We start from the raw sequence: 23432 nt of genomic DNA, 5'->3' as shown, positions 1-23432 counted from the left end.
GGCTCAATGACTTTCACCCTGCTGGTGTGTGTACAGAAAATTTTAGACAACAAATGTTCAGTACATTTCTTGTTTGTTTGTTCCAACAGATATTAAGTCTTAATGTGACTGACAGAAGAATCAGCCTTCATGCCTTCAAGTCACTGACATGGAGCTCTTCATAAATGTTTGGATCAAGATATTATGAACAAATTTAAATTACTTATACTTCATAATTATATAAATATTATGTATCATCAATTGTTTTATTGCCAGCATGACTAGAATATTTTATGGATTTTTGTTATTTTTTATTGTGTATAACTCTCAATGATAGTAGCTCTGGGTCACTTTAATGGACCTATATAATTAGTGTGGTATATATGGTTCATCATATGACATTCATTGAAGATGTGAGGATGAAAGCGGTCCACGATGATGAAGTGTGTGTGCGTGTGTGTGTGTTTGTATAGGGGATACCAATGTTTTCCTTATGATACAACAGAAATAAAAAAAATCTCGTCATGGAAGCCCCTGTTTCAAGCTGAGCAAAGCCTTAAGCAGTGTGCTGAAGAAAGTTCTGTGAGGTGGCATAGAGGGTGGAGAACAGTACACTGAGAGTATGAGGGAGGAGGGAGGGAAAGAACACAGGAAGGAAGCGGGAAGGATGTGAGGCAACGGCAGGCAAGAGCAAGAGGAACAGCCATTCTCCGGAGTGGTCAACTCGCTGGAAATGGACAAGGGCCTTGGAGAAACGATTAACATACAGGAAGGCAATGAGGTAAGAAGGAGTTTCAAGGAGACAGAGCTGAAGGAAGGACTCGGTGTGCCAAACAACTTGTTTTCATAGAAGTGTGCTTTGAAATGTGTAAATCTTCTTTCTTGACCATATCTCATGTACATAGCAACAGTCCACAAACCATACATGATTTACATGCCACAGAGAAATAAAGGAAGTGAATGTGCAAGATACTCTCAATGTTGTGATGTTTGTTTGTGGGACTTTACTGTCGGGTCAGGTTTTCTGGTGTTAAGCAGAAGCATGTGAGCTTGCCTCGCATGTTTCCTGTGACATCAGAGCTCCTGCGGTCCGGTCCAGGGACAGATGATGGTTTCCAATCAGCCATCTTGCAGTACTTCTCTATATTGGCTGTCTCCAAGTTTTGACTATTGTTCAAGATTCATGGCAGTTGTACTTGGTAAAATATCAAGTCCGATCAAAACACAAACAAATAAAAAACCACCCCCCACAATAAGGGTTACAACTATATTGATCAAAAGACTAATTACAAATTTGTTTAAAGAAGTATGTACCTGGGTTATCAAGGTGACTCAGTAAATAAAGACACTTGCCACACAAACATGATGGTATGAATTCAGTCCTCAGAATCCATAAAGGTAGAGGGGAAAACAAACTCAATAAAGCTGTCCTCTGATCTCCAAGTGTATGTTGTGGCAAACATGACTCCTCACAAAAAATAATAAGTATAATGAAAAATTGAAATAAAGAAATTATATAGAATGTCAATAGGAATGTTTAATTTCAGTACTTTTTTTGAAAATGCAATATGTTTCAAGTGGGTATATATATGCCTTCTCAAGTTTTCTCTTATGTGTTGAAAAGCCATTTTATTGGCTGTTTGCATGCCCAGCTATTGCCGACTGCATTGCACTGGAATATTATTTGCTTGACTTAATAGTCCAACTACTAAAATGAAGCATCACATATGAGGGGCTGAGATATCTTGGGGAACTAGTGAAATGTGGGCAAGCAGCCTTGAGAATTGTTTGATTTAAAAGGAAAGCAAAAAGCTAATAACTCCCTTTGATTTATGCAAAAAGGCTACAAAGATATGGCTCAGTTAAAACTTTAGAAATATGCTGTGTTTCCAAGGGAAGTGTGTTGGCTCTTGTTGTCCTTAGTGGGGAGTTTCCTGGCTCAGCAGTACTAAGCACCATGCCAGTTCTTGAGACATGTGGGGCTTGGGGGCATTTGGAGTGTTGAGCCCCGATAATGACCCATGGGGATGCTTCCTAATGTGTTATAATACTAGAAGAATATTTTTAAATGCATATAGTAAAATGTCAACTGCCACAAAGGAAATATTACATAAACATGTGCAGAGTATTCCAAATGTCAGTGTCTCCTGGCTCTTGAATTTACTTTTGGCTCTTGAAAATGTTATACACACTTATGGTATACAACACAATATTTTGATATTTGTACAATATAGAATAGATAAATGAAGCTATTCACAGTGTCACATTCTTATTATTCTTTGAGATGAAAACACTTAGAACCTGTCCCCAGAATGACAAGAATAATGAGTGTTGGCAAAACTCATGATGTCCACTGAGGACAGCACAGCCTTGTCTTTGTTGGTACTTTAGGCAGTTAACGTAACACTAGTAAAAGAAGGAATACATTTCTTCTTTAAGTAAAAAGGTTCAGGATTTTTATTTTGTTTTTTATTGCAACTAATTTCTTATGATCATCGTAATTGTAAACTTGGCAGGATGTACAGTGGCCAAGGAGATAAGCGTCCAGGCACTTCTGTGAGGGATTCTTAAAGCTATAGTTATACTGAGAGAGACTGTGTCTGTTTGGTTAATTAGGTTAGGAGGTCCACACTGAAAGCAAGCGGCACCATTTCCTGAGCTTGGATTTTGGATTCTCTAATCAGGAGAAAGGTAGATGAATACAAGCAATAGTTATTTTCTACTTTCTGACTGTAGACACAGTCTTTACCTTCTTTACCTTCCCTTCCTTGATGGATGATAGCCAAAATAGATCCTTTCTCCCTTAAATTGATTTTGTCACAGTATTTTATCACAGTAACAGAAAAAAAAAAAAAAGAAAGAAACTAAGATAGCTATAAAGAAAGTAAAGTATATGAGGCCAGCCTGGTCTACAAAGCAAATTCCAGGACAGCCAAGGCTGTGACACAGAGAAACCCTATCTCAAAAAACCAAAAACCAAAAGAAAAAAGTAACATTTTGTGATTTAGAAAGGAAATATGTCAAAAAATAGAACTTCCCCTTAATAGCTGACCAATTATTGAAAGAGGACGTCCATGTTTCAGGGTGCCGAATCACTGAGTTTTTTGGCATTGGCTTTGTGAGGTTGATTCTCCGCAAGGAAGAGTTTCTGACCCGAGGGTTCCAACCACCAGCTTGCCCCTACAACTTCTGGGTACATGCCCAAAACTAACTCCACTCCTGCTTGCCAAGTGACAACTGGGAGATACCAGATCACATGTTTGTCTCTTCCCTTGCAAACTCTTTTAATAGTTTTCATGATGTCAACTCAGCATATTATTATGCAATGTCTTCTGAGAATTATCAGAAGGTACCAAAAGGTAAATTTTGTCCATTTGTGCATTATAGATTAGAGGGACTGTGTGTTACCATTACAATACCTATAATGTCACAAACAAACTGTGGGGAGCTGAGAAGGAACAATCATAAAAAAAACCAGGAACTTGTGCAACAATGTATCTTTTGTTGAACTTTGGCCAATGTGTCTTCCCAATTTGAATGAGATCCAGCTGCTTATTCCTCTAACAAAGGCTAATTTATATGGAAACAAAGAGGTGGTAAATATGTCTTCCTTCTTTATAGGAGGATAAATTCTTAAGGAGAGAAACTCTTTAAGCATAGGAACCTCTTTTAATGGCGCTGAGCCATTGCAGGTCAGAGAAGTATCCACCAGAGGTATTTTTTACCACTTCACTGTCACTCAGTTTCTGCTTTAATCCTGTCTTTATAATTTAGAGAAATTAGAGATAGGGGGAAAGCTGGAGAGGTGGCTCAGTCATTAAGAATGTTGCTGCTCTTGTGCAAGTCAGACTCCACTCTCCACTCGACTGTGGAGAATGTCCTGTCCATTAGCTAGATCTGGGTAGGGATTCGAAGTTTACTGCACGTATTGTCCTTGGCTGGTGCCGTAGTTTGAGCAGGACCCCCAGGCCCAGATCCGCCCATCATAATGTTCTTCTTGTAGGTTTGTAGGACCCTCTGGATCCTTCTATTTCCCCATTCTCCCATGCTTCTCTCACCTAGAGTCCCAATAGGATGTTCTCCCCTCTGTCCCACTTTCCTGGTGAATGAATACTTTCAGCTCTTGTAGAGGATCCAGGTTTGGTTCTCAGCATTCATACAGTGCCTCACAAGCACCCACAGGTAACTTTAAGGGAATTGACACCCTCTTCTGGCCTCCATGGCAGCAGTCCTCAATCTGTGGGTTGAGACCTCATCAGGGTGTGTATGGAGGCACACAGGAGTTGCTTAAGACCATCAGAAAATACAGATATTTATATTACAATTTATAACAGTAGCAGAATTACATTTATGAAGTAGCAATGAAAATGATTTTCTGTTTTGGGGCCACCACACCATGAGGAACTGTATTAAAGGGTTGCAGCATTAGGAATGTTGAGAACCACTGCTCTGTGGGAACCTAGCACATACTTGGTACACATACATACACACAGACAAAAATAAAATAAATAAGTCTGCAAAATTCAAAATAATTATGGAGAAAGTGTAGTTGATTTAAAGAAAGACTGAATACAGACACATTTTAGGAGACAAAAATAAAGTCAGAAAATAATGTGACACAGCATAAAAGCAACTTATTCTTTCTTTTTTTTTTTTACTTAGTCAACAGATGGCTAGATGTTAACAAAAGCTAGGGGTATGTTATGGATCTCAAGCACTGGGGACAAGCATGACAAAGATGGGCAGAGCTTTCCTTCTTCTGCACTCTTCGTGTTAGATGTGCAGACGAGTGAGCACATTACAGCATGACAAGCAAAGCCATCAGATATGAGCAGGAGCACAGGGGAGGGGACAACCACTCAAACAAGCCAAAACCTACCTTCCCCTTCCTTCTTTATTAACACGGTTTCACTCTCCCTGTCACAGAGAGAGGGAGGACTCTTTTACCGTGTGTTGGGAAACACAATCCTGTCCTCCAGCTGCACTCAGCTTTATAGGGCAATAAATCAGTTGTGGCAGAACTTGGCTCTATTAGACTTGTCACCTTTGCTCCAAGCTCCATATGAAACACGGAGGGAGAGACACAGGACAGGAAAGGACAAGACGGCGATGAGGTAAGTTCTTTGTCCATGGAGGTCGCACTTGAGCGCGTGACACTCTTTAGTTTTGTAAACTTCCCTGCTCCTGCTCTGTTAAGCTATCTAGGTATTCACGATTTCCTTCTGGACCTTGTATTTTCTTCTCTTTATAAAGGATAAAAATGAAGGTGAAATGTGGGATGGAGAGATGGTGTATCTGTCTGTGTGCTGAATTCATGTCTATGTGCATGCCTTTGTAGGTGATATGTGTATTTGTAGAGGACAAATGGCAAAAGTCTAATGTAAGGTATCCCTGTTAAACTGGGGGAAACTACTGGAAGAACAAACAACTGGAATCCTTGTGGAAGTCGGTCAAGGGTGGCAAGGGTGGCAACAAGGTGAACGTGTTGCAGATTTAAGGACTTCTACATAGCAAAGAATTTCTGCCTCTGTGAATCTCCACACATCTCCCCTCTGCCTAGATGGCAACAGCGTCTATGACAGGGTGACAATAGGGCTTCCAAAGTTTCTGAGCTACCTTGTAGAATCTGAGCCTTCAGGAACATTAAGGGAAGGATACTTGCTTCTAGTTTGTAGAGGCTGGAAACAAAATTCTCCCCACAAAGAGAAACAGTACTTAAAGAAAGGCGAATTGGCCAGTGTGATTGCCTTGACATTGCCTGTGAGCTGTGCAGTTAAGAAACTAAGTCAGGATTTATGGGTGCTTAGAGAGGGTCTCTAATACTTTTTATTGCCTTAAATCCTACCTTTAGAGGTTTATTATCTAGGCCTTAAAGATCTGTACTGTGGGCAATGTGGAGAAAGTACTCAAATACCATATGAAGAAGCAGTGCCTGTCAGTGCTTGACAGTCAGTTTTACTTCTAGTCATGTTTATACAGAAATTTGTTAACATTCTTTCATAAAATGGGAATCGTGATGACTGTCTGCTTACCTTGTAGAAATTTTATGAGAATATAATGACACAGAATTTTCACTATTTCTTCTTTACTGGAATGTGATGTGACATGATATGTGTGTGTGTGTGTGTGTGTGTGTGTGTGTGTGTGTGTTTGTATGTGTGTGCACATGCTTGCACATGTGATGTGTGCATGCACACAGGTATGTTTCTGCCTGCACTCCTGCTAGGATGTAGTTGCTAAGGTTGATATCAGGGATCGTTTTTCTAATGTACTCATATATCTATTTGCGTCATGTCTTTCTGTCAAATCCAGAGTTTGCCTATATAGCTAGCCTTGCTAGCCAGCTTGCTCTGTGGATGCCATCTCTACTTTCCAGGTTGGAATCGTAAGAAAGTCAGCATTCCAACCTAGCATTTACTGATTTCTGAGCATCTGCGCTCCTGTCCACCTGCTTGAGAATGGAGTGCTGTGATGGCTCAATTTAGCCCCAGCCCACTATAATTACTACGTAATGGAGAACACATCTTTTAGTATTTAGTAATTGGTATTGTTTAATATAATTTAGCAGAACTCTGTTGCCTGCTTTTTTTTTTTTAAATCACTTTCCCCTGGCAGGGCTGCCTTGCCAGGACACAGCGGAAGAGTATTCATTCAGTCATGATGTGGCTTGATGTGCTGGGGTGGGTTGGTGTGTGTGTGCACGTACCCCCCTTTTCTGATGAGTAGGGGAGCAGGAAGGGAAAGAGGGAGGGAAAGGTAAGGAGGGTGGGACCGGGAGGAGAGGAGGGAGGGGGGCTATGATCTGGATGTAAAGTGAATACATAAATAATTTTTTAAAAAGGATACTTGTAACCTGAAATATGGTACTTTGACCAGAAATAATGCATGTGTCTATAATACTAGCATTTAAGAAGCTGATGAGGGGTGATGTTGAGTTTAAGGCCAGCCTGGCCTGAAAAGTAAGACACTGTCTCAAAAAACAAAGCTGGAGAAGGAAAAGTACTTTGGTGTAGTTTTGACTTTCAGTTACTTTGAATAAACAAGTAAAGGTTCTGATATTTAAGGACAATTTGAATTTCTCTCTGTGTGTGTGCCCTGTCTACTTTTCTGCTTCTCATTGACATGAGCTACTGGAGCTCTTCATTCATTAAGTAGATCAGCCTTTTGGTGGTGATACAAATTGCAAATTATTTCCCTCAGCTTTTGCTTGGCTTTGGTTTTAGTATGACAGAAAAATTCTATATGTGATAAAAATTAATAGGTTTTAATCTTTTCTAGATTAGCCACTTAGAAATGCCTCTTAGTCCCCTCCCCTAGACCTCTGACATGGTGGTGGGTTCCTCCCTGACTGTCTGGCCACAGCCTATCAGGTCTCATAAGAATAGCCTAGATCTCCTTCCTCTGTATGCCCCCAAGGCCGTCCTGCTAAAGAGGAAGTGATCAAATCCTGGACAGAAGTTCAATGGCAGCCCGTAACCCTACTCCCACCTCCATGGAGAATGAACTATCCATTGGCTACATCTGAACAGTGGGTCTAGGTTCTCTGCTTGCATTGCCCTTGGTTGGTGCATCACTTTGGGCAGGCCCCTCCCATCCAAATCTGCCTGTCTTTATGGGTTTTCTATGGAATTCCTGGCCCCTCCAGGTCCTTCCATCCCTCCCACTCTTCCATACAACTCTCAGTGCTCCTTCCAGAGTCCGGATTCTAGTCCCAGTATCTGTCCCCATCCCGTGCTGGGTGGAGTCTCTCAGAGGACATCTATGTTGGGCTAATATCCACTTATAAGAGTGTATATACCGTGCATGACTTTCTGGGTCTGGGTTACATCACTCAGGATGATCTTTTCTAGTTCCATCCATTTGCCTGCAAATGTCAAGATTTCCTTGTTTTTAATAGCTGAGTAGTATTCCATTGTGTAAATGTACCACAGTTTCTTTATCCATTCTTCAGTTGAGGGATATCTAGGTTGTTTCCAGATTCTGTTATGAATAAGGCTGTTAGCAACATAGCTGAGCAAATGTCCTTGTTGTGTGGTAGAGCATCTTTCAGGTATAGGCCCAGGAGTGGTATTGCTGGGCCTTGAGGTAGCACTATTCCAAATTTCCTGAGAAAGCACCAGATTGATTTCCAAAAAGGTTGTATACGTTTGCCTTCCCACCAGCAATGGAGTAGGTTTCCCCTTTCTCCTCATTGTGACTGGTTCGTGCTCATCATTCGTTGATGGGAACTGCTGCCATTCTTTGTGGGTACCAGCCCTACATGCAGAGGCTGAGCTGGTGGCTGGTCCTGCACTGACCTGTGCCCTTATTGCTTTGAGCACCACAGATCCTGGCTGCTGCTTTTTTCCAGATGCCTTTGTGGTGGTTAGAAACTATGTTCTCCTGAGAGAGCCAGTGGACTTTGAAAATTGTATGCTTACATTGGTTCCCCACACGGTAACAAGGTCATTGAAACTGATACTGCTACACTGAGTGGGCTTTGAGGAAAGGCACAGGCCCCTCTTTCTGCCCCCAGATGCTGGCTTGTCCAAAGTCCTTTGAAGGAAAGGAGACAAGTGCTCTCAATTGTGTCTGCATTACCTCCTTTACTCTTAAAGTGATACTTCCCTATTGTTGAATTTCGTCCACGTAAATAAAGTACACGGGCTTGTTCTCAGAATCTCTGTTTCTTCCCTATCCTTACCTTACAGCATTTTGGGGGACTCCTCAATCCCTAGGCACAACCAAGACACTATTGGGTCTGAACACTTTTCTGGCCGCAGAGATACTATGTCAGCATTCTCACTAGGGTTCCAGGGGTTCAAGGAACATTTCCTTCACAATGCACTTAGGGCCATGGTGTCATATACTGTGCCTTTTTCTGTTTTTCCTGTTATTGATGACTTCTGTAAAAGCCTTTGGGGAGCTCATAGGCCCATAAGGGCAATGGATGTGCTGTTTGAGATCCTTCAGAGTGGAAAAGTCTCCACAGAGCCCTTTGCTGGTTATAAAATGCAAACATGACAGTGGTTTTGTCCTAGAGACCTATTCTATATGTAGGTGTGTTTATTTATTATATGAGCAGGGGCTGTATCTGAACTTGATGTTCAGAACAGATCATTGCATTAATACCATATGACTAAAAGAACATACATGGAAAAGCAATTTACAAAGCCTACAAAGCAAGCCACAGCAAAAGAACAAGATTTAAGTAAGACAATAAGAAAAAGAAAGAATGACACAGGGACTGGGGAAATGTCTTGGTGATCAAATTGCTTGCTTCACAATTATTGAAGGTCTGGGTTTTGAACTCTGGCACCAACATCAAAGCTGAAATGGAATGTATATGTGTGTCTATAGCCTCAGCCCTGATGGGTGCGCTCATGGAGACATGTTGATTTCCAGGGCTTACTACTCCGTTCATCCAACCAAAACAGTGGCCTCAGCTTCAGTGAGAGACCTTGTCTCAAAAGATTGAGGGAGACACCCAATACCTACCTCAACATGTGTGCACATGGGGTGGGTACTGCACACACTCATATACATAGGTACCACACACACACACACACACACACACACACACACACACAAACACAAACACAGAGGAAGGGGTAAATTGTATAATTATATCTTAATTTCAAAAATAGTATAAAAGAAGAGCCCATACTTACGAACAATAGATGAGTATTCCTTAGGACTTCCAAGGTGGAGCCAACCATTCAAGATGCTGATACGTTCTGTGATGGAGCTCAGGTGTGGGTGTGGTGGACAGTAACCATGGCTGGAGTTGCAGGGTACCCTGGAACCATAAAGTGCATAGTGATGTAGGACTTGCCATAATTAGGCCAAAAATGTGAGACATAATCCACAGTCTGATCTGTATTTTGTAGAGGAAGAGACACAGACCCAGTGAGGTGAGCCGTCTTCTCTTAGAAAATCAGAAAAATAACTCATGTCCCTTGATTGCCAGTTCACATTCTCCAATACTGCAAATGTTTTAACACTGAGGCTGAAGCGTGGTCCTCAGGCACGCGGAGAGCCACCAAATGTACGTGTGTTTGTGTGCTAGGAACAGAAGCATTCTGTTGGAATCAGGATCAAATTTGTTTGTTTGTTTGTTTATTTATCAGAGTCTTACAGGTTCAATGGTACTAAACAGTTGTAAAACTCATCACCACACCACGGGAGTTGGAAGGAGACTTGGAATCATTCTTTATTGATACCTGCTTCTCTAGTTGTATGTTTTTTCTTCTTCAGAGGTTGAGTGTGAAGATCAAGGTAACAATATACCATCTCAGTATATCCTATCCTGCCATCTTGAGTATGTTTGAACATTTTCTTTCCACGATTTTATGTTTTATTGGTGGGGTGGCTTAGCAGGCACTGGCATTTGCAGCCAAAACTCAAGTTCCATCCTGTAACCCACATGGTGAAAGGAGATAAGTGATGTCTACAATTTGTCTTTGGCCTCCACATATGCACAGGGAGACATATGTTTTTCCCCCCAAATCAACAAAATCAGAAATGAAAAGAGAGACATAACAACAGACATTGAAGAAATACAAAAAATCATAAGATCCTACTTCAAAGGCTTGTATGCCACAAAATTTGAAAATCTAAGGGAAATGGACAACTTTCTTGATCAATTCCACTTGCCAAAGTTGAATCAAGAGCAGATAAACAAATTAAATAGTCCTATTTCAGCTACAGAAATAGAAGTGTTTAATAGTCTCACAACAACAACAACAACAACAACAACAACAACAACAACAACAACAACTCAGGGACAGATGGTTTCAGTGCAGAATTCTATCAGACCTTCAAAGAAGAGCTAATACCGATACTCCTCAAGCTACTCCACAAAATAGAAATGGATGGAACATTACCAAACTCCTTCTAAGAGGCCACAGTCACCTTGATACCTAAACTTCATGAAGACCCAACAAAGAAAGATAAAAGGAGAACTTCAGATGAATTTCTCTTATGAACATTGAAGAGAGATATGTTTATAGAGGCATTTCTTCTTTTTTTTAAAGAGAAAAGCTGGCAATCAAGTCTGTTTGGTCGACAAGTTGACTTGTATATGATTATGTGTGTGTCTATGTAGTGTGTGCATATATGGGTGCAGGTGTACATACGTGTGTGGACATGTGTATGTAGAGGCAATAAACCAACACGGGGTGCCTTTCTCTATCACTTTCTACTTTAATTTTTAAAACAGGTTCTCTATCAAACCCAGCGCTCAAGGCTTTGGATAGTCTGGGTAGTCAGCAGGCCTCGGGATCTTTCTGTCTCTGTCTTCCTAGCATGCCCAACTGGGACTCCAAACTTAGGACCTTGTGTTTTGAGCCAAGCACTTTCCTGACAAAGCCACGTCTCCAGGCTCCCATGCTGACTATCCAATCACAATGGCTGCTCTCCCTGGCTGAGGGTGCTTTGTCATCTACTCTCATCTGGCTTTCTGTTTCTGTCTAGATGGCAAGAAACCTGAGCACACTGGAAATCCTCTTGATCATTTTCAACGTGATTGTGGTAGCAGTAGATATCCTTTTGTTCCTTCTTGTGCTGGAGAACCCTTCAGGTAAGGGTGATGGTGGGTGCTGAGCATGGAGGATGGGAAAAAGGAGTCCCCTCTGGATGCCAGATAAACCATCTTATTCATTCATCATCACCCCAGTACATCAAGCTATTTAAAATATGTCCCCATGATTAATTTAAGTCATCCTACAAGATAAATGATTTTTTTTTTTGGCAACTAAACTCTGGATGTAAATGATATTCAGGCTATACTGAGCTCCATCTGTTGCATTTCAATAGAATGAAAAATTAGACTCACTAGATGCCCACTCTACAGTATAGGATCATAAGTAATAGAGCTCTCCATGAGAAGGAGCAGTCATGGCAACATGAATTCAAGACCATGTTAGTTCCATGTCATAATGAGTTCTGGGTCAGCTTGAACTACAGAGTGAGGATCTGTTGAAAACAGACAAATAACCCAAGAATAAACAAATAAACAAAAAAATCAAATGGCTAGTACAACTTGATATACACAGGCAAAAGAAAAATGATGCTGTGTTTCTGCCTGGCCATATATATGGAAATTAATTGAAAATAAATCAAGAGCTATGCCTTTAACAAAAAGACATAGATAGGAACATTGTTCATGATCTCAGCTTAACAACAGTTTATTAACTGAAACTCAAGCACATAAATCAAAGGGCAAAATAGCCAGATTAGACTTAAGGAACATTTAATATTTAATAAAATTGAAATTTGTTGACCTTTTAGTGATATTATAAAGTAGAGAAAAGCAGGGGCCACAAGAAATGCACTAAGATTTCCAAATGACATATATTGTACTACTTAACATCTAGGATACATAAAAATATTGCAACTCATCTAATACTGTTATCCTTCTAAGTGGGCATAGTTATTAACATGACTCCTAATGGCTAATTGCTATACCCATAGATCAGTGCATGACTCAGCCTTCATCTGAGAAGCTTCTTCCTTTGGTAGATGGTACTTAACACAGAGACCTTGGCCTGGTCAGCGTACCTAGAATACAAGGTTAAGAGGTGCTCAGTCCTAAGTGGGATGGACATATCACACTCCTCTCACCAAGTCTCAGAGAACTTTGAGGAAGAGGAGGTAGGAAGAACCAGAGGTGGAAGATAAGTACAAAGACATAATCTGTTCAGGACACAACATGGAGGTTGCACAAATGAACTCAGAGTGACTGTGACAGCATGCACAAGACTCATAGAAACTCAAGCTAGATAAAAATCCCAGCATGGACTGGGAAAGTGGGCATAAAATACCCCCACTAGCTGAAGAGATATTGGTATTGGGTAGATGCTGGGGAAGGGAAAGCCAGTTTTCTTTAATGTGGTACCTTTGATAGGCTGACCACACTCTAGGGCAGGTCCTGGTCCAAGAGTAGTTGGACAGCAAAAATGAACTTCGTGGGAGGGGACAAAAACCCCACAAAGTTGGGTGGATAGGGAACAGAGAGTGGAAATGGTAGGTATGGGAGAAATTTGAGAGATGAAATGATCTCAATATGTTATATGAAATTCTCAAAGAATAATAGCAATGTAAAAAATGTGATTCAGAAACAAAATTTTTCAGTGAACAAAGAATGTAATTAGACCCTTCTCCATAAAAGATCTACAAATGACCTTAAGACTACAAAGCATATTTAGCAACATTAAATATTTGGATAAAACAAGCTATCAATGAGCTAATTCTTTACTGAGATGGCTATAGTAAAATAGGTAGCTAGCAGTCTTTAGTTTACAGAGAAACTGGAATCTTCATATAGTCCCAAGAGGAAAATAAAAATGATGCATCTAAGTCTGCAGCTTGTAGAAAATATTAAAGAATGGCCCAGAAATTCCACTTTCAGAATTGTAGCCAAAAAAAAAAAATGAAGACACACATTCACACAGAAACTGCTGCAGGATAGAATTATGTGTAACAGTCACATGGTGGAATCAGCACAAATGTTCATCAAATGTGTTCTTTGCAAAATGGAATACAAGGAAGGGCATTGAAAGTCCATGTCAGACACATTTTGTGCTATGAATTTATCTGTCTGTCTGTCTGCCCGCCTATCTATCTATCTATCTATCTATCTATCTATCTATCATCTGTCTATCTCTCGTTCTTTCATGTATTACATCCTAAATGCAGTTATACAGTTTCCCCTCCCTTCTCTCTTCCCAGTCCCTTCCTCCTACCTCCCCTTTCTTGAAGATCTAGTCTTCCATTTCCCTTTTGAAAATGGCAGGTCACCCAGGGGTATCAACAAAATATAGCATATCAAGTTGCAATAATATTAGGCAACCCCCTCTCATAACTAAGTGTGGATGAGGTGACCTAGTAGGAAGAAAATGATCCCAAAAGCAGGCAAATGGAACAGATTTTGTTTATATGAAATGCCCAAAATAGACAAATACACAGAGACAAAAATAGATGCATATTTTCTTAAGACCAGAAGAAATGGTGAGTAGAAAGAAATCAATAATAATTATATGATTCCTTTTGGGTTTGGCGAAAGTATTCTAGAATTGTTGGTAGTTAATGTTTTTCTAACTTTGTAAAATAGTGAAAACCATAGTGTTATGGTCAGTTTTTACTGCTGCAATAAAGATCATGATCAAAAGAAACTTGGGGGAGAGTGGGGTCTATTTAATCATAACCTTCTAAATAGAACATTCTATCACTGTAGAGAGTCAGAGCAGGAACTCAATCAGGGTAGGAACCTGGAGGCAAGAGCTGTACAGTGGCCATGGAGGAGTGTTGGTTACTGCCTTCTTCTTCATGGCTTACCAAGTCTTCCTTTTTATAGTACCCAGGACTAGCAGCCTAGGGATGGCACCATCCACAATAGCCTGGGCCCTCCCATATCAACCAGTAATTAGAAAATGTACTATGAACTTAATCACAGGGCAATTTTTATTGGAGTACTTTCTCGATTGAGGTCCCCTCTTCCAAAATGACTCTAGCCTATGTCAAATTGACATAAAAGCAAGGTAGCACGCACAGAACCGCATGTTTTATGGGGTTGAATGTATGTTATTAGGGTTATATGTTTTAAAAGTCAACTAACTATATATTATAAAAAGAACAAGTAATTTAACATTTGAAGATGTAGCAAGGATCATGTATAAATATTGGTAGTAGCTACCAGTGACTTGATTGGAGAGTGGGCCTAGAGTCTGTAGCTCTGATTACACAACAAATAACAACTTTGGCCTTTATTTTCTTTACAGATTCATTTATTCCTCAGTGCCCAGACATCCCTGAATCAGAAAGAATAGACTGCGCACCGGGCCAGGTGGTGACAGAGGTTAGCCATGGGATCCCTTCTGATAGCCTATGGGGTTTTATATCAAATAAAAGAGTACGGTTAGTTGGGAATGGAGAAGTGGTGGGGGTGCCTTATGGTTCTGTAATTTCTTGTCTTGTTCATACATAAGATAAACAGCTGCACTAGGGATGTACAGGAAACAGACTAGAAAATGGGATGTGGGTGTAGACAAGTTCCAAAGGCCAAAGTAGGAGGAAGTTAGCAATGCCAGAGCTACTTCTAGGTGTAAGTTGACCTTGGAGAGGTAAATGCTTGTGGGCTAGCTTACTGTTCCTCTAGAAAAGGGCCATCAGGCAAATGTGGATGACTAAGTCACTTGTACTTATATTGCTTCTTGTAACAAGAGCCTGCTAAAGTTGAGTAACTAGCAAATGAGGTCCCAATGGACATGCACGAAAGAAGAGATTTCTCTCCTGAGTGATGTCCAAGGGAATATCAAATATTTGACCCAGTCTTACTGTGTCACATGTGACTTATGTCTTAATAATGGTGTGCATTTAGATTTCATTTCTGTACCCTGTATTCAACATTCTCTATCCTATATTGTTATATTTAAGTAAGAATTAGTACTGTATAAAATTTTAGGTTTCAGGAGTTGATATCTTAGTATATCTTCCTACTATAAAGAGATAGAAAGCTTCTGTTTTAAATCATACATTTTTTTTTGGTTACTCTTAATATCCGTTTTATTGGGAAGGTCTACTGTATGTGAAATTCTTCCTAGGAATTCCATAGCTTTAGTTTTTATTACAAACACAATTCATTGTATTTTCTAACTGATGCTTATTTGATTATAGTGATTTTTCTCACTAATGATTGTTTCATATGCATTACTTTCAATTTAAATTATGATTATTTATTATGTAATTTTTATATAAACATTCTTCAACTTTTAGCAAGTTATTACTTTGAGATATTATTTATAGTTAAATCATGAACAACTAAATGATGATTCTGCCTTGTTTTAATATTTATTTATCATCCATTCTTGTGTTCCATTCCACTTTTATAGTTCTTCTGGAAGTATTCCCATAAAGCGATGATGGTCAGAAACCCTATTTTTGCACGAATTTTATGAAAAGTTCTTTTGTTCTTCAATTTGAGTCTCCATTCTTCTTTCAGTGGAGGAATTTACAGTACAGGGAAGGATCACGTTGTAGTCGGACAGAAGCACCGTTTCCTTCTGTAGAAATGGTATTTTGGGGCAGAGTTTTCTTTTGATAGTCAGAGGAATCGTCCTGGTTGGCTCAGGCCTCCTGTCTGAGTCTGTAGCCTTCTCTGAAGGACGTGGAGCTCCTCGTGATCATGTAGGCATTACCCTGCGTCCCATCTGTTTCCAACTCCAGGCCAGCAGCTTTCTCTGCGCCCTGTGTGAGTTATAGAATGCCCAGCATGCCCTGGGGAGTTGCCCTCCGTCAGGTCTGATCTGCACCTTGGGCCTGAAGCTTTTGCTAAAACACTGTAAATTGTTAACTCTTGCTCCTGTGGTCAGATTGGGCCCCGCCCTGAATCTGCAGGAGCTTCTTCTGCCCATGAAGCCGCTGTCAGATGGGAAGAATGGCTTTTCTTGTTTCTGAACTGTTGTGGTGCCTTCATTGACTGATAAGAGTTTATAAGTGCGGATTTGCTTCTGGTATCTGATTTTGAAGTGGCTGGTTTGTCCTTTCGTTCTGCTGTAGTTACAACACCCCTGGAATAGGTCCTGTAAATCCTCAAACTCTTTCTTATCTTTGGTAATGTGTTATATGCACTGCTGTAAGTTAAAACGATATTTAATGTTTTATTCCATTTAAACACTTGCAAATAGAAAGTTTCTATTAAACTATTACTAGTATAGTATCGATTTGAAGTTGATTTTTGAATATTGATTTTGCAACAATAAATTTACTTAATTTCTTATTATTATATGTAGATCCTTTTGGAGTTTTGTGATATGATAATGTTCCTACTAAATAATGATAATTTTAAGATTTTAAAATACATATATTTCATTTGCTTCTTATCTCATCCACACACAAAGAAAATCTTTTTTTCTGTCTGAAATCTCAGTAAATTTTGAGATCATTTGTCTAAAAGCCAAAATTCAACCATAATGGATTTTTTAAAACCCCAAACTATGTAAAGTCTATTTTTAAATCTAAGCATAAAGTGTGGCAAAATAATAAATATAAAAATAGAATTTCCTGATTTTGGAACAAGTTGTACGCATTGTTAATAGACTTAAAGTATCGGAGAGTTTGTTGCCATAATGCTTGGATTACATGGAGCTAGGTGCTTTCCTGATTATCTGTCTATTCTTAAAATTCTTTTTTATCTGACTGACACAAAATCTATTTGGGGGATAACTTAGGGACGCACTGTAGGTGTGTACGATATTATAGGTGAGCAAGGCTAGGAGATTTGTTGGGAATCAACATCAATACTTCAGACATGAGTTTAGGACAACTGTACTAGGGTAGTAAGAACGGAGCAGGAAAACACGAGAGGCAATTGGGAACGCAATGCATGAAAGGCATGTAGGATTTGCAGTGTTGGCAATTAATTGTCCCAGGCTTTGACCTTTGGTATTTAGGATAGAAAGAAACTCTTAGGGCAGGTTGCACACACAGAGAATATGTTTATCTGAATATTGATTGCTCTCTTTAGAGGCCTGTAGACTTTGACATAATTTACAGCAGTGAAACTGACCTTTGGGCCTTTGGAGGCCTCAGTTTCAAAAGTGGCTGAGAGTCTTGATGTCTTCCTCAGAAGCAGCAGGGATACTCAAAGTCTTCCTCTTATAATGTGCTAGTTTCTGTTATGCAGAAAGAACAAGGCAGGGGATGTCTTTTATGTGTGGAGATAAATACATAATTTTAAAAAACTGTATGGTTATAATTTTAGGATTTTTCTTCACAGATACTTATGTTTTAGTCATAAAAGTCATTCTGTCTTTTCAGAGCAATTATAAACCAATTATTGGTATCTAAAAACCCTTGTCAAAAGTATATGAAAATAAGCAATGGTATTACATCATCTAAATCTTTATGGCAGAACCTATGCCAGACACATTCTTTTAATAAGAGTCAGGCATTCTAGGTGTGGATGGAACAAAATGGGGAAGTCCCATTCATATTTTTCTTCTACTTGCAAATTTCCTCCTGAAATTCAAGGTTACAGCTTAATGTGCTTCCTTCTCTTCATCTTGTCACGCCCATTGCTCTTCCACAATGCTGTTGGCACAGTAAATTTGTGATTTTTTTTCTGTCTGACATGCACCATTGTTTTCTTTTTCAAAAAATTTTTTTATTAATTTGTTCTTGTTACATCTCAATGGTTATCCTATCCCTTGTATCCTCCCATTCTTCCCTCCCTCCCATTTTCCCCTTACTCCCCTCCCCTATGACTGTGACTGAGGGGGATTTCCTCCCCCTATATATGATCATAGGGTATCAAGTCTCTTCTTGGTAGCCTGCTACCTTTCTTCTGAGTGCCACCAGGTCTCCCCATCCAGGGGACGTGGTCAAATATGAGGCACCAGAGTATGTGTGAAAGTCAGTCCCCACTCTCCACTCAACTGTGGAGAATGTCCTGTCCATTGGCTAGATCTGGGTAGGGGTTTAAAGTTTACCGCCTGTATTGTCCTTGGCTGGTGCCTTAGTTTGAGCGGGACCCCTTGTACCATTGTTTTCTCTGCCCAGAATATCACTCACACCAGAGTATCTGGTGCTTACCTGGCTAAGTCTCCCTGGTGTCCTAAGAGCAGATTTACCTTTCACCCACCCACAGTGCCTTCTCATTCCACCTAAACTACCATCCTAGGAGAAATAAATGGCTGGTGTGTATGCTTTCCTTGCTCTCAGAACATTCTATTGGAACACTCAAGTCACCATGACATTATTACCATTTTAGCTGCCTTGATTTTCAACTAAACAGTTGGTTTTAGTGATATTAAAAACTAAGTATTACTGGTCTTTGTTACCACTTTCTTATCTGGTAAATACAGAATGTGTGTTGGATGGCTAGATAAACTGCATGAGTGAATTGGGGATGGATACATGAGAGAGATTAGTTATGATGTTTGTCAAATCTTCCTTGGAGTAACACAGGCTGTAAATTAGTAGGCAAGAGACACTATGTAATGGCGGCAGCTCTGTTCTATTGTTATAGGATGTCTGCCGATGGCAGCATAAGTGCTGCTGGAAGCCAGTGGCAGATCCCAAAGCCCCTGCATGTTTCTTCCCCAGGAACTGGGGTTACGAAGTCACCAAGGTCCTTAATGATACAGGCACAGGTGAGCACTGCCCTAATGTGGTCCTGGGCGGGGGGCACTGTTTGCAAACCAGCCAAGATCTCTGTGAAATGAAAGCTAAAGCTGTCTCCTGTTTTCATTTCCTCACCTTAGGGTTGACTGCTCAGTTGAAAGCACTGCCAACCCCATCTCTTTTTGGAGATGATATCACTGATGCCCTCTTCACAGCTGAATACCAGACATCCAATCGTTTTCATTTTAAGGTGGGTGAGGAGATTACCACTGGATAGAACTCTGGAGATAGCGGCGCCCTGCCCTCTTCCTCTCTGCAATAAGCAAAGTGCATGTCCATTCCTTTCTGTGGGCACCTCTGGAGGAGATGGGCAGGCATCTTTACTTGACAGGACACACATGATTGGATGATTTCAGCTCAGAAATCAAAATCTACAGGGCCAAGATTTGGAAGCATTCCCATGGGCCACTGATTCAAAAGCAGCATTTCCTCCAGATCTCCAAGAAAGCCATCTTACCCCGACGTATTTTCTGGTTTTCTTCTTGCAGATCACAGACCTCAATGAGGTACGCTATGAAGTCCCTCATGAAAACATCAACCTCATGAATGAGACTGCAGATGCGTCCATTTTGGGCTACCACATAGAGGTCATCAATAAGCCGTTCAGCATTAGGGTACTGCGGAAGAGCAACAACAGAGTCTTGTGAGTTCTCCATCTTTGAATAGTGAGTCCCAGTGCAACTCATCATGACACGCTCTGGGTGCACAGCAAGATGAACTAGAGTCGGAAATGGGCTTGAACTTCAGAAAAATATAAGATAACTTATCACGCCTCATTAAAAAATGGCAATCTGTTATGACTGTAGAGCAGAGCATGAAACTACGATACACCCACTTGCCAAATTTCATAAATATATTCTTAGTAAGTATACATACATGCTTATAGCTCTCATATATTATGGATTAGGAAAGTTTGTCATTTTGAGTTATTATTCATACTCAAAGACAAATTTTACTGTTTACCATTTCAAAGTATCATTACCTCTGAATGTTGCCAACAAGCACCTAACACCAATTTGAGCTTACAGTACAGACTGCACGGTATAAAATATGAATATTAATGTCTGTAAAACCTGCATTTGAATCCCGGTACTAGCAACTCTCCAGGCACCTGTGTGTTATAAGGCACTATACCTCACTAATTTCCCAGCAGGGCCAGTGCTAACAGTCCTCAGTGTCCACAGTAGTGGCTGGAGGAGAAAAGTTGTGCTTCTATTCCTCTTCCTGTCATACAACAACCCTGATGATGGAGTCCCATCCTATGATTCTCCCCTAGACTCAAAGAGTTGAGGATACCATGGCAACACCTCTAGAGGCAGCCTAAAACTTGGTGCTAAACTCTGAGGTCACTCACCTCTGATTGCACGTGGAGAGGCAGACACGGCTTTCTGCAGAGCCTGAGTGCTTCTGTGACTTATTCTCTCCCCTGTTTGTCTAGGTTGGACACGGGGATTGGGCCCCTCCAATTTGCCCAGCAGTACCTGCAGCTGTCTTTCCGACTGCCCAGCTCCAATGTGTATGGGCTGGGGGAACACGTGCATCAGCAATACCGACACAACATGAGCTGGAACACCTGGCCCATCTTCACCAGGGATGCCACTCCCACAGAGGTCAGGTCCTGCCTACCCCACTCCTGTCCGTAGCTCACAGCTAGGAACACTCGCCTTTGACTTCTAAAAGTAGCTGACAAAATACAGCTCTGTCTTATTTTGCCCAATTGGCATGGCTTTGTTTTGGAAGAATACTTGTTCTTGAGTTTAAGAGATCCACAAGTTAGAAATATAGAAACTTTAAAACAACTTTCTTGGAAGATATAATTTAACGACTACATAAGAGAAATATTGGAAAACAGCCAGGCCTCGTGGTGCAATCCCATAACCACGGTTATTCATGAGGCAAGAGGATTGCAACTTAAAGGCTGCCCTGGTGTAAGGTCAAGAGGAAGTTTAAGGCTAGCCTGGGCTAACTAGTATGACCTTGTCTCAAAATACAAACCACAAAAAGGATTAAGGGTGTTAGTAGTAGAGTGTTTGTGTTGCTTAGTGTAAGTGAGGTTCTGGGTTCCATACAACTCTCACAAAATGAAGAAGAAAAAAGCTTTGATAAAAATCATGTTTTCTGGTGGGTTTAATAAATAGGTAATTAGAGAATACTATCAATCAGGGGTCATTTTGTGGGGAGGCTGTAGATATAATGTTCCTCTTTAACTTCTCTTGTATTGTCTATTGCACATAGCATTTTTACATATTGATATACTGTGTTTATCAGCACGTCTCTCAGTATTGGCTGTTTCATTTCATATAACATTTGGAGCTGCATTCATGTAGTGTACCTTTCCACCTGGCAGATCGAATATATTGTGTTTTACCATTGATTATGATAATACCATTTTGATACACTTGATTGAATGTTGAGCACGTATCTGTATGGCTTTGTTTTCATCTTCGTGAATCATATCTATTTGTTCATTTGTTAGAGACAGAGCTCTGTGTGGATCAAGCTGGCATGGAACTCGTTATGTAGCATAGGCTGTCCTCGAAGGAGCTACCTCTTGCCTCTGTCTCCTTAGTGCTGGAATTAAAACTGTATTCCACCACAACTTGCAGGATAAATATTTTAAACACACAGTCCCATTACTTCTGCATTTCCTTCCTTGTTGGCAGGGTATGATTAATCTGTATGGAGCACACACATTCTTCCTGTGCCTTGAAGACACCAGTGGGGCTTCTTTTGGAGTTTTTCTGATGAACAGCAACGCCATGGGTAGGTAGCATCTTTTTATCTTCTCTGGATAGGAATAGATACAGGCATGATGTTTTTATTTTTGAGAATTTTTTTTCCATAAAAATAGATTCTTCTCTTACACAACACATCCCAAGCACTACTTCCCCTACCTCCACTCCTTCTAGCCCTCCCATCTCTCCTCTCTCCCAGATCCCTCCTCTGTTTTCTCTTCAGAAAAGAGCAGGCGTCCAGGAGATGGCAGCCAGAATTACTTTTAACATGAGACCTCACTTAACAGTCACAGGTTGCTTGGACAGTGTTTCCTCTGAAGCTAGAACATGACAGCAGTTTAACCTGTTCAGAAGTCCAGTTCAGCCTTAAAGACAGGAACCTCCTATGATGAAACGTGTGGATAATAAGGCCAACTGATGTACACACTCCAAAGATAACTGTAGACCCCAGCAGCCTTCATGCTATCTGCCTGTAAGTGGCAGGCTGTGTTTCTACAGTGCCTCATAGCACCCCTCTGCAGTCATTTTCCTGCAGCTTCTAATTAGTTGTGTGTTAAGAAGAATTATTTATTAAAAAATAACTGGTGTGTGTGTGTGTGCGTGCGTGCGTGCGTGTGTGTGTGTGTGTGTACAAACTGTGGTCAACTTTATCTAATAAGTTTCCAATTTTTTCCTTTGGGTTAAACCACTCTCATATAACAGAAATTTATTTTAATGTGACTGTAAACAATAAAATTTACTTTTTTTGTCATAAGCAACAAGAAACAAGATGAAATTCCATTTTTGATCAATGTTGTGTTCAAATAAAGTTCAGAAACAAATGTATGTGATTCATTTTCCTTTGAAAATGAAGCAGAGTTTGGGATAGCCCAGCTCTTCATGTCTCAGGGAGATGAGCATTTTCAGAGGATTCTAAGCATTCATTCTAACCCTTCCAGAGGTCACACTTCAGCCTGCTCCGGCCATTACTTACCGCACGACCGGAGGCATTCTTGACTTTTACATCTTTCTGGGAAATACACCAGAGCAAGTGGTTCAGGAGTACCTGAAGGTATGGCTCTGCCCTCCCTATCATGGAGTTGTGGCTATTTTCTCATATATTTGTTTGAGTTAACAAGACAAAATTTAAAGTTATTAGTAGACAAGATGGATATAAATGTGGATCTTATGAGTATTTCATCACTTTTTCTTCACTCTAATGAACTGACTGGATGTTTTCTGTAGCACTGTAGGCAGCACCCAAGAAGCCTTGAGAAGCACAGACGGAAGTTTAGTTCTGCTTGCTAGGCATGCCCACAGTCCATTTCCTGTTGATCCTCTGGCTAAATCAATCATCTCTAAGACCTGAGGACACAAATCAGCAAACTTCATCCAGTCAGTCAGCAAATAAATAAATAAGCCAGGAGGAATTATATGAGATAAATCCTACTTATATTTTATTCAAAATGGAGGAGAGGAGGCAACTAGACAACTTTCAGTCTAACCGGCCTTCAAAGATGCAACTACCAAGATTGGTGACATGACTACTTCATGATCATGTATGAAGGCTATTAAAGA

At 40.3% G+C, this 23432-nt stretch overlaps 2 protein-coding genes across 3 annotated transcripts in view; both read left to right on the top strand.

Annotated features, from left to right (window-relative positions):
* Positions 1 to 23432, top strand: part of MGAM (maltase-glucoamylase) — a 203059-nt gene that overhangs the window by 116356 nt on the left and 63271 nt on the right. The window contains exon 94 of one of the 2 annotated variants that reach the window (XM_084785811.1): positions 90 to 951. The exons of the other annotated variant lie outside the window; for it this stretch is intronic. Within the exon in view, the coding sequence (XP_084641937.1) occupies positions 90 to 164 (75 nt within the window). The 3' untranslated portion in view covers positions 165 to 951. Of the gene's footprint in view, positions 1 to 89; positions 952 to 23432 lie in introns of those variants that run through there. 2 annotated transcript variants of the gene reach the window in all.
* MGAM2 (maltase-glucoamylase 2 (putative)) overlaps positions 5047 to 23432 on the top strand; it is a 55647-nt gene continuing 37261 nt past the window's right edge. The window contains exons 1-9 of the mRNA XM_084785812.1: positions 5047 to 5093; positions 11434 to 11539; positions 14739 to 14815; positions 18986 to 19109; positions 19221 to 19330; positions 19629 to 19783; positions 20579 to 20750; positions 21804 to 21903; positions 22814 to 22926. Coding sequence (XP_084641938.1) covers positions 11434 to 11539; positions 14739 to 14815; positions 18986 to 19109; positions 19221 to 19330; positions 19629 to 19783; positions 20579 to 20750; positions 21804 to 21903; positions 22814 to 22926 — 957 coding nt within the window. The 5' untranslated portion in view covers positions 5047 to 5093. The remainder of the gene's footprint in view (positions 5094 to 11433; positions 11540 to 14738; positions 14816 to 18985; positions 19110 to 19220; positions 19331 to 19628; positions 19784 to 20578; positions 20751 to 21803; positions 21904 to 22813; positions 22927 to 23432) is intronic.

The sequence above is a fragment of the Acomys minous genome (assembly GCF_964271855.1).
Source record: "Acomys minous genome assembly, chromosome: 6".
Classification (NCBI taxonomy): Eukaryota; Metazoa; Chordata; class Mammalia; order Rodentia; family Muridae; genus Acomys; species Acomys minous.
This window is presented reverse-complemented; position numbering and strand designations above follow the sequence as displayed.